This window comes from Mus caroli, chromosome 5, assembly GCF_900094665.2.
Source record: "Mus caroli chromosome 5, CAROLI_EIJ_v1.1, whole genome shotgun sequence".
Lineage (NCBI taxonomy): Eukaryota > Metazoa > Chordata > Mammalia > Rodentia > Muridae > Mus > Mus caroli.
Window position 1 is genome coordinate 123,015,833 of NC_034574.1, and position 11,201 is coordinate 123,027,033.

Below are 11,201 nucleotides of genomic sequence, written 5' to 3' on the forward strand. Positions count from 1 at the left end.
AATTGAAGGCAAAAGAGGTAGACTAGAATTCACCACAGGTCTGGTGTGCAGTGCTCTCAGTATTGTCATCGTGTGCACAGGCCCCTGACCTCCAGCCTCAGCAGTGCATTAAGAGAAGAAAGAGGAAAAAACCAAAGTTCTTTATAGGAAATAGACCGAGATGATATGCTTGCCTTCTGTGTAGCAAATTATGTTACAGTCAGTGAAAATTTGTTAGCTGCCACACTTGGAACCTAGCGTGGCAAGTGTGTGGAGTCTGCGGAGGGTTTCAGGTACTGTCCAGCCATGGATGGCTCACTTTTAATACTATTGGTGAGCTTTGGATGGTAACATGCTTTCAAGCCCACATGCTAGCCCGACCTTCTAGAATACTTTATTATGTTATTACTTGGCCTACAAACTAGAATGTGTTATGACAGAGACAATGGGAAGTAGCCTATCTAGCCATATATTATATGTTCTGTGGTCCTGGGGGTCAAACGCAGTACTTAGTACTTTTTAGGCAAGTGCTATATACCTCTGCACTACACTCCCAGCCCCATCTCCACGTTTATTCCATTTTCTTTCTAATTTCTTTTTTAAAAATAATTGTATTGTATGTGAATGGGTGTGTTTGCCTGTATGTATGTGCATGCAAGGCCGGAAGATACTGGATCCTCTGGAGTTAAAGTTACAGGCAGTTTTTAGGTGGGAACCATCCCTGTCTAGATACCATGTGGGTGCTGGGAACAGAACCCAGCTAGGTCTTCTGCAAGATCAGCAAGTGCTCTTAACCTCTAAGTCATCTCTCCAGCTCCCTGTAATTATTCTTGTAAAAACGTTATTATTTTTACATGTCTGAGTGTGCTTGTGAGTTCTAGAAATTGAACTGAAATCATCAGGCCTATACTGCAAATGCCTTCACCTGCTGAGACAAAGGTTTTGCTAGCTAATTCAAGATGCCCTTGAACTTGCAATCTTCCTCTTTAGCCTTCCAAGTGTTTGGCTTATAGGCTTGTGTGACTGACTGGCTTGCTTTCCCCTCCCCTCCCCTCCCCTCCCCTCCCTTTCCTTTCCTTTCCTTTGCATTTATGATGGTGCTTTAAACCTTGATATCTCACACTGTTTCTAGCTTTTCAGTTCTTAGCAAGAGGTTGTCACAGGCTTCTGTCACACTCAGAAAAGGGCATCCCAGGCTGGAGAGATGGCCCAGCTCTATGAGCACTGACTGATCTTGAGGACTTGGGTTCAATTCCCAGCATCCACATGGTGGTTTACAAGTACCTGTCACTCTAGCTCCAGAAAGCCTGTCTTTTTCTAGCTTCTGTGATGCAGAGGCATACTCCTATTGACAAAAATAAAAATAATTGAAAAAGAAAAGGGCATCCCCTGCTGGTCAGGGGAGATGAGTCTCTTCGCAGCTGGCAGTGCTTTCTTTATAGCTGTGCTTTCCAAGGTGGTTCCCATTAGCATCGCCCAGGGCTTGGATAAACTCAGATTCTCAGACGCTGTGACACGGAAGTGTTTGAGAAAGGTGAAATGGCTAGAGCAGAACTAAGCCAAATAGCACTGGAGACACCCCTCCTGTGGGGAGATGCTCTATGCAGTGCTGCTGCTCAGGTGGAGCCACATCTGCTGCTCTGGTACTTAGTAATGGTCCATTTGAGTGCTGACTGCTTCTCTGGAAGAGTCTTGAGAGAGGACGACAGTTGGCTAGCACATGTGGATTATTTTGAGCATGCTCAGATTAGAGCCCTAACTTTGCTCGTGGGAGGAGGATCTGGCTGGGCACAGCAGAGGATGGTGCTTGGAAGGCCTGAACAATGCTGCTCCACTAGCTCAGTTCACTCCCCGGATTGTGTCCTGTGGGTCTGATTATCTTTTGGGATTACTTGGACAGGGTAGTGTTTACATACTTTGTTTTGTAACAGTTAACACGGAAACTCTGATGTCAATTGTCTGCATGATATACTGCTTTTAGAAAGAATGTATCATGAGGGGAAGTTGGTAAAACCCGTATACAGATCTGAAATGCCATGTCTTTGTGTGATGGTGCCCTCATAACATAAAAGAAGGCTACAAAATCATTCAAGCCAGGTGGTGGTAGTGATGCATGTCTTTAATCCCAGCTCTTGAGAGGCAGAGGCAGGCGAATTTCTGAGTTCAAGGCCAGCCTGGTCCACAGAGTTGAGTTCCAAGACAGCCAGGACTACACACACACACACACACACACACACACACACACAAACCCCAAAAGCAAAAACAAAATAAAAACTCAAAAAGCAGGGCGTGGTGGCGCATGCCTTTAATCTGAACACTCAGGAGGCAGAGGCAGGCGGATTTCTGAGTTCGAGGCCAGCCTGGTCTACAAAGTGAGTTCCAGAACAGCCAGGGCTACACCGAGAAACCCTGACTCAAAAAAAGCCAAAAAAAACCCCAAAAAACAAAAAACCCAAAACAAACAAACAGGATAATTCAAAAAGAGGACCTGGGAATCAAAGGGAAATTTTAGAGATATAGACACAGGAGCAGAAAATTTCAGTGGTTAAATTATTTGAAGCAAATGTATGTATGGTAACGAATATCAGTAAAAATTGTTAATCAGGTGCTAAAGACCTGGCTCAGTAGTTAAGAGCATGTACTGCTGTTACAGAGAACATTTAGCACCCATGCTGGGAACATTCAAGTACCTGTAGCTCCAGCTCCCTGGGACCCAACAGCCTTTCCTGGCCTCCTTGAACACCCACACTCACCTGTGCACAGGATACCCCCCCTCCCCCCCCCCACATATCACATAGTTAAAAATAAAATGTAAAGACAAATAGCAGTAACATTGGCTAACTGTTGATTGACAAAAGTTAAAACGTTTTCTAACACTGCTGAGGCTGTGGGAAGTGAGTTCCCTTATCCCATGAGTGGCAAGCATCGCCTTTTCAAAATGTCAAGTGCACATGTTAGGCTTTCCCCTTGTGTTTCCAGGAGGCTGCTCCAGTTTACAAAGAACCTGCCCGTGTCCTTGTCCTGCACAGCTGCCAGCCAATCTCAGGCTTTTTGTTAATATTATCTCTCTGTATACTAAAATACCTCATTGTCACATGTAAATGCTAGTTTCCACTCTTCTTTTTGCCTACCTATTTTTGTCCCAGGTGAGGCCATTTTAAAACTAGATGGACGTTTAAATTTATGTATTCAAATTTCACTTCCTTCTTGATTTTCCCCTAGCTTCTAGGTATAGAAGTTTTGTGAATTCTGTCATCCTTCTGTCTCTCTTGAAAGTGTTTAAGTTGTACCAGGTGTGGTGTGGACATCTGTCATCCCATCATGTGGGAGACTGAGTTAGGACTGTAGACCAGCTTGGGTTACATAGTGTGACAAATTGAAAACTGTCCTCTTATTAAAAAAGAGAAGCTGGCTGTGGTGTTGTACACATTCGTCCTGAGTTCATGACTTATGTGTCTGTGTTTGTCTGTGCTTGTCTGTGCACGAGTGCAGGCGCCCTCGGAGTGGAGGAGAAAGCATCAGATTCCCTGCAGCTGGGGTCAGGCGGTTATGAGCGGCTGTGTGGGTGCTGGGAATCAAGCCCAGGATCTCTGCAGGAGCATCCACTGAGTCACCTCTCAGTCCTCTTAACTGGTTTTTCCAGTTATTTTGAGAGATGTCAGATCGCTGACTGGTTATTTACAACTGTTTACTTAAAACATTCCTTTCTCCTCCTTCCCTTAATATTATGTGTTATGGTATATTAGGATTCATTTGGGGGTTTTGCTTTTTTTTTTTTTTTTTTTTTTTTTTTGTTTTTTCGAGACAGGGTTTCTCTGGCTATCCTGGAACTCACTTTGTAGATCAGGCTGGCCTGGAACTCAGTAATCCGCTTGCCTCTCCCTCCCAAGTGCTGGGATTAAAGGCGTGTGCCACCACCGCCAGGCCGGTTTTGTATTTTTTTTTAGTGATTTGTCTAAGTTTAGACTGTTTAACTAGTATGCAGGAAAAAATTCAGAAAATGAATTTAGAAAGTTAAACACTGTGCTATTTATTGTTGCTGGTGAACTATGGAATCATTTTCCTGAGTTCCTAAAAGCCTTGAGAATTCTGTCATCTGTAGTAAATGTGCAGTTTGGAGCCTGTGTTATTTTACTAATGCTTTATGTGTATTTTATTCAGTGACACTGCATGTATTACTAAGTGCAGCCTTACCATTAAAACCTTCTTTATTTCTATTTCTTGTCTTTTGTAGTTAAGGCTGATCTTGAACATAGAACCTTCCTGCCTCAGCTTTCCAAGTTCTAGTAATATAGGTGTATCTATGATCATTGCTTTTTATATCAGTATTTTTACATTGGCCACATAATTTTCCAATTAAAATATTTTCTAGATGTTTTTACATATTGGTAGTACTGTGAGGTATTTTATTATTTATTCTTATTATCTAAGTAGTTGTTAGAGTCCCATAGATTGCATGTACACATACAGGGCTTGTTTCTTAAACATGGGCTGTTGGTGTAGGCAGGATGGTGGTGGTGCATCTCAGAGCTTGGGAAGCAGAGGCAGGCGGATCTCTGAGTCCGGGTACAGAGAGAGCTCCTGGGCAGCCTGGGAGAAACAGAGAAACCCTTTCTCAAAAAACAAAGCAAAAAAGAATAGTTAGTCAATATGAATAGTGTTTCTTCCTTCGGGTCTTGGCTGTATCCTGCCCATGTGAAACATTAAGATCCACAGAGCTTTTGTTTATTGTAGTGGCCCACATGACTGTCAGTGTGTGACTGTTGAATCCACGAGTAAGAACTCTAAGGGCAATTTGGGTTGTGGCTCCCACTTATAATGCCAGCACTCAGGGCGCTTGAGGCAAGAGGATTGCCATGAGTTTGATATTCGTATGGACTTCGGAGTCGGACCTTCTCAGAAAACCCAAACTACGAAAAAGAAGCTATTAACAGTCAGCTGGAGTGTTTACATCCACCTCAGGATGAAAGGGAATGCCATTGTCAGTGTTAATGTCCGGGCCTATGTAGTTTCTGATAGGTGTGGGTAATGCCCCATGCTGGTGGAGTTGTTGTTTGTTTTTGTTTTGACAGTGCTGGGTCTTGAATCCAGAGCTTGAGTAATTTAGGCAAGTGCTTTATCACTGAGCCCCTAGCCCCATCTGATGGCCTCTTGTTTTGCTTTAATGGCTGGAGGTGTGAATGGCTTCCTGGGTACTGCTTGCTGGAAATGTTAAGGACAGTGAAGGACTGGAACTTTGCTCTGCTTATAAGTAGCAAGTGAGCACGCCAAAGTTGATGGGTACAGGCAGAAGACCTGAGACTCCTGTAACAGGAACAAAGGGACCCACTATTCAGGATATCAGCAGAATAGGCTCTGTTACAGTGAGTGCGTTTGCCTCACAAGTCCCATGCAGGCAGAGTCACAGCTAAGGGGTCCAAGATGAAGGAACCCAGATTTCATGAACGTATTAGTCTGTTGACTGGTACAGGGAGGGGCATGGTGCACTCATTTGACTCCACGGTGAACAGACTCTCCCGCTGCTCTGGGAAAAGCGCTTTTATCTCTTTTCTTTTTTCATTTTATTTGCTTTATGTGTATATTTGTAGATGTATCTTATATCTTATATGGAGGTCAGAAGGCAACTTGCTGGAGTCTGTTCTCTCCGTACACCACTTCAGACCCTGGGATTGTCAGGCTGGCAGCAGGTTCCTTTATCTGCTGAGTTATCTTGCCAGCCCAGCCCATCCAGGGTCACAGAATGTAGCTCTAAATGGCACAAACTCGCTATGTATACCAGTCTGGCCTGCCTCTGCCTCCCAAGTGCTGGAAGTAAAGGTGTGTGCTAGCACATCTGGCAAATGCATTTTTACAAAATAAGGTGGATAGCAATTGAAGAAAGCATTCTATCCGACTTCAACCTCTGGCTTCCACATACGGGCACACATATGTGTACCTATTTACACACTCATATAAAGACATACATATATCATACATACATAAAATAGAACCCTACCAGTGGATCTATATATGTGCCAAAGAATGCACTGAGACCAAACCCTCCGATGTTTTCTGGGGCCACTTCATGTTGTCTTTGTATACACAGGTTCTGCCCCCTTAAAACCAATGCCCCACTGACCAGAGAGATTTGAGCACACTTTGGCTGAATATTAAGGTATGCAGATACAAGGTAAACCTTAGAAGGAAGTCAGACATAACACAAAGCCAAAAGCAGATCTCAGCTTCATAGCTGCACTCATGTGGGTGCAGAGAAAAAGACCTGAGACTTTGAGCTCACATTTTGGCTAGCCCACTGGCTAGCAAATTCCAGGGATCTCCCTGTCTCTATGCCCAGCACTAGAGTTACAGGTATACATTGCCATTCCCAGCTCTTAGGTGATGCTGGGGATTGGACTGAGTTCCTTATGCTTGTGCAACAGTTACTGTATCTATTGAGCCATTTCCGCAGGACCGGTTTTAATCAATCTTTACTGGCTGTTTTGGATAGTGCCTTCATTGTGCTATGATAATTTTCCATCATTGTAACAAAACACATGAACTAAAAATTCATAGGAATAAAGGGAGGTGTCATGACTGGCAGCAAAACGATCCTTGAAGAGGTAGGAATATAAACTTGGCTCAGCCTGACTTAGTCATCTGGGCTGGATCAAACTTCGGGAGTCTGATACTTGGTGGTTTATTGCCTTGAATACTTAGACATAGTACAATTTGGGAAGCTGTTTCCTGGTGTAATACAATCCCTGGTGCACAAGGAGACATAATGATAATGAAACTCCTCTAAAAGTACATGTCGTTTCTTTCAAGAAGATAGGTTCTAGAGATGGCTACCTGCCTTAGCTAGGACCTAGGGGTGACCTAGCATGGTCTCCGGCACACATTTATCATAGTGGTCATTTGGGCTATTAGCCTCCTCTGGTCCTGGTTGTGGGAGCTTGGTATGGCCTGATCCTACAGATAATACAGATTACCAGGCTATTCACCTCCAATTTGCAGCCTTCTGAATGGAAAAAAGGCTATATATAATGGATAGGTGTTCCTATAAACACTTTAAGGTGGCTTCCTCAGCTCTGTGAAATGCTGTCTCATTATGGTTTTGATTTATTCCAATACTTTGATGTGTTTTCTGACAATTAAATGGTTATTTCTAGATAAGGTTTCACTCTATAAGCTAGGTGGGCCTAGAACTTGCAGTCTTCCTGCCTCAGACTGGTGGAATTGCAGGCATGTGCCAACATTCTTGCTCTTTATTAGTCATGTTTGCTTGTTGAGACAGGGTCTTAACGAAGTATTTCTAGGTGACCTAGAACTCAGAGATACACCTGCTTTTATCTTCTGAGTGATAGGATTAAAGGCATGCACTGCTACACCCAGTTTGTTGGCTATTATAAGAAGTATTTTATTAATCTTGCTTGTGTATTTATATGCCACCACACACGGCAACATTTGGGAAGTTGCTTTTCCATCTACCATGTAGGTCCCAGGGTTCAAACTCAGCTTATGAACCTTGGTGACAGAAATCTTTAGCTGCCAAACTATCTCAGCTCTACCCGCTTTCTGGTGTGTCTATTGAGACAAGGTCTTACTGTCTGTTGGACACTTTTGTGTATTCTACCTTGTTGTTGCTTCGTCAGTGTCCTTTAGATATTTTGGATTTAACCTTTTCTGTGGAGGTTGGAAATGTCTTCTCCCATTCTGTAGGTGGCCTCTTTACTCAGTTGATTGCTTTGTTGTTGTGCAGAAGTTTGCTGTTGTACCATTTGTCTTTTTGTTGCTTTGGTTACCTGTGCTTTTGGCGTATTGAAGAAGTCCTTGCCAGTGTTAGGAAGCTTTCCTTCTAGGAGTTTAAAGCTTTATGCTTAGGTCTTTAATCCAGTATTAGTCTCTTAAGGTGCTCTGTGAATTTCAGACCTCAGATGAAGTCTTTCTTTACTATGACTCTACTTGAATTTGCCGTGTTTAACTTTGGTTTTTCTACTTTCTTCTCTCCTGTTCTTTCTCCCCTATGGCTTGAAGATCTCAGACTCATTTGTATTTTGCTTTTCATAAATGTTGTATTTTAATAGTATGGAAGTAAATTAATTTTCAGTGCTTTTTCACTCCTTGGTTATCAGGAAGAAGATGAGCCTGAAGTCCGAACGCAGGGGAATTCATGTGGATCAATCTGAGCTCCTGTGCAAGAAAGGATGCGGTTACTACGGGAACCCTGCCTGGCAGGGTTTCTGCTCCAAGTGCTGGAGGGAGGAGTACCACAAGGCCCGGCAGAGGCAGATCCAAGAGGACTGGGAACTGGCAGAACGGTAAATGACCTCACAAGCTATGTGGAGGTGGGGTGTGGTCACCAAGACACATCCGGATACACAGCCTGCCATGCCCAGACATGCTTATCTAGAGTTCTAGTCATATAGAACTTCTATAGAACTTCTGAGCACCATTGAAAGATTTGTTTGTGTATATGTCACATGTGTGTGGGGACCTGCAGAGGTTAGAAGTGGGAGTCAGATTCCCTGGAACTGGAGTTACAGGTGAATTTGGATCTTTTGATATGGGCCTTGGGAACTAAACTCTGCTCTCTGACTGTCTCTTTAGCCTGGTGTGTGTGTGTGTGTGTGTGTGTGTGTGTGTGTGTATGAATTGAACTTGGGTCCTTGTTGCAGGATATTTGATCACACTGTGAACCCCAAGATTGTGTTATTTACTGAAAATAACTGTTGGGCTGGTGAGATGGCTTAGCCTGTAAGAGTGCTGACCTCTCTTTCCGAACATCCCGAGTTCAAATCCCAGCGACCACATGGTGGCTCGCAACCACCTGTAATGAGATCTGACGCCCTCTTCTGGTATGTCAGAAAACAGCTATAGTGTACTTATGTATAATAATAAATAAATCTTAAAAAAAGGGCTGGAGAGATGGCTCAGTGGTTAAGAGCACTGACTACTCTTTCAGAGGTCCTGAGTTCAAATCCTAGCAACCACATGGCGGCTCAATCTGTAATGGGATCTGATGCCCCCTTGTCTGAAGACAATAATAATAAAATTAAAAAAAAAAAAGAAAGAAAGAACTGTTTCTAGTTAAGGTGTGGGTTCAGCCTTTGGCAAACACCTTTAATCCCTCTATAATACAGACACACCCTTAGTATACACCTTTAATCCCAAACAATGAAGGTAAAGTTAGTTTGCAGAAGGAAGCAGCCATGTTTGAAAGTGTTATCTAACTGAGTGGCAGACAGAGTGATGAATCAGAGAAAGATTTGACAGAATAGGATGTGCCCAACTCCCACGAGACAAGTGAGGAAAGGGAAGCTATTTAAGGGAGAGAGAGACAGTAAAGGAAGAGGAGAGTACATACAGTACAGGAATACAGTAGAGTTCCTAGAGACCAGTGGAGCAGAGTGGAGAGGGAGGGAGGGAGAGAGGGAGAGAGAGAAAGAAAGAAAAGATTGAATCAGTCAGCTTGGAGAGGAGTTTGAGCCTGAACAGCTGAGTTCAGAAAGAACTAGGAAAAAGTGAGCTCATTCAAAAGCAAGTCTCAGAGGCTGGAAACATTCTAGGCCTAGCTAGGATTATACAAAGGCTAGAAGCTTACAGGACTAGGGCTAGGTTAGCAGAAAGCCTACCAGACAACAATTATAACAGGCAAATAAAAGTTCCTTTTACAGGTCCTCTGCAAAACAGTATGTGCTCTTAACTGCTGAGCCATCTCTCCAGCCCCATAACATGCACATGTTCATATAGTACATAATGTTTATGTTTTTAAAATTATCTAGTTTTGTTGAAGGAGTTGTATAGAGGCCAGAGGCTTTTTCCTTCTGCTAGATGGGTTTTGGGAATTGAATTTAGGTCATCAGGCTTGGTGGCAAGTGCCTTTATCTTACCTACTGAGCCACCTTGCTGGCCCTGTAATGATATTTTGAGGCAGGATCTTTCTCTATCTCCCAAGCTGACCTCAAACTCACTGTGTTATCAGGGGTGACCTTGGACTTTGGATACTCTTGCCTTTACCTTCCAAATGGTGGGAGTACAGGGTGTGCCACCATGTGTGCAGTGGTGGGGACTGAACTCAGGGATTTGCTAGGCAACGTAGCTGCATCCTAAGCCTTAAATGCTCTAGGTTACATTTCTTTCTGCACCTTTAAAGACTTATTTACATGTGTATGGTGCCAGCATGTATGTAAGTGCACCATACATGTTCAGTACCTGAGGAGACCAGAAGAGTGTGTTAGATTTCTAGAGCTGCAGTTAGAGGAGGTTGTGAGCTGCCATGTGTGTGCTGGGAACCAAACCAGGTCCTCTACAGGTACAGCAAGTGCTTTTGAACCCTGAGCCATCTGTCCAGCTCCTGCATTGATTTATGGTATGTGTGAGTGTATACAAATGCTGCAGCCTTGTATGGAGGGCAGAGGATAACTGCAGTGGTCATTTCTCTCTTCCTACCCTTTGAGCTCCCAGATTAAACTCAGGAGGGCAGGCTGGTGACAAGTGCCTTTACACACTAAGCCATCCCACTAGCACTCATAAGCCCTGGTTCTTAATCTGGGAATTTAAGAAAGGGTCTTAGTCTATAACGCAGGTTGCTCTCAAACATGGTGATATTTCTTCCTGGGCCTCCCAACTGCTGAGACTATAGGTGTCAAACATGTTTGTTTGTGTGTTTGTTTTTTGTGGGGTACTGGAGATTAAAGCTATATATTGAAATCTTCACCAGGTATAGAATTTCATCTTAAAATAGCTATGTACCTGAGATCTCAGACCCACTTGGTATATTTAGTTTCTGTTTATAAAGTCAGATCTTTCTTAGTAATTTGGACAAGATCTTCTAGACCCTGGGAAAACCTGGAGAGGACCCAGATCATTCACAGACTTTCCCCTGAATTTCAGACTTCAGCGGGAGGAGGAAGAGGCCTTCGCAAGCAGCCAGAGCAGCCAAGGCGCCCAGCCCCTCACCTTCTCCAAGTTCGAGGAGAAGAAGACCAATGAGAAAACCCGAAAAGTCACCACAGTGAAGAAGTTCTTCAGCGCCTCTTCCAGGGCTGGATCCAAGAAGGGTAATTTTCTCTCTCCTTCTTCCATGCCTGAGTAAGCTGCAGACTAGATCCAGAATGCAGGTGGCTCAGCCTTTCCCTTCTGTAAGCCCAAGAGAGCTCTAGTCCAGATTTCACATGGAAGTCAGGTTTGATGGCCAGGCATTTGATTTGAAGACACTGTTTCCTTGTTTTTTTTTTTTTTTT

The 11,201-nt window shown here is 43.5% G+C and overlaps 1 protein-coding gene across 3 annotated transcripts in view; it reads left to right on the forward strand.

Moving 5' to 3' along the window:
* The window catches only part of Rabgef1 (RAB guanine nucleotide exchange factor 1), a 41,911-nt gene that overhangs the window by 6,688 nt on the left and 24,022 nt on the right, over positions 1–11,201 (forward strand). For all 3 annotated transcript variants that reach the window (XM_021162461.1, XM_021162460.2, XM_029477840.1), the window contains exons 2-3: positions 8,091–8,276; positions 10,852–11,018. In XM_021162461.1, the coding sequence (XP_021018120.1) occupies positions 8,098–8,276; positions 10,852–11,018 (346 nt within the window). In that variant the 5' untranslated portion in view covers positions 8,091–8,097. The remainder of the gene's footprint in view (positions 1–8,090; positions 8,277–10,851; positions 11,019–11,201) is intronic.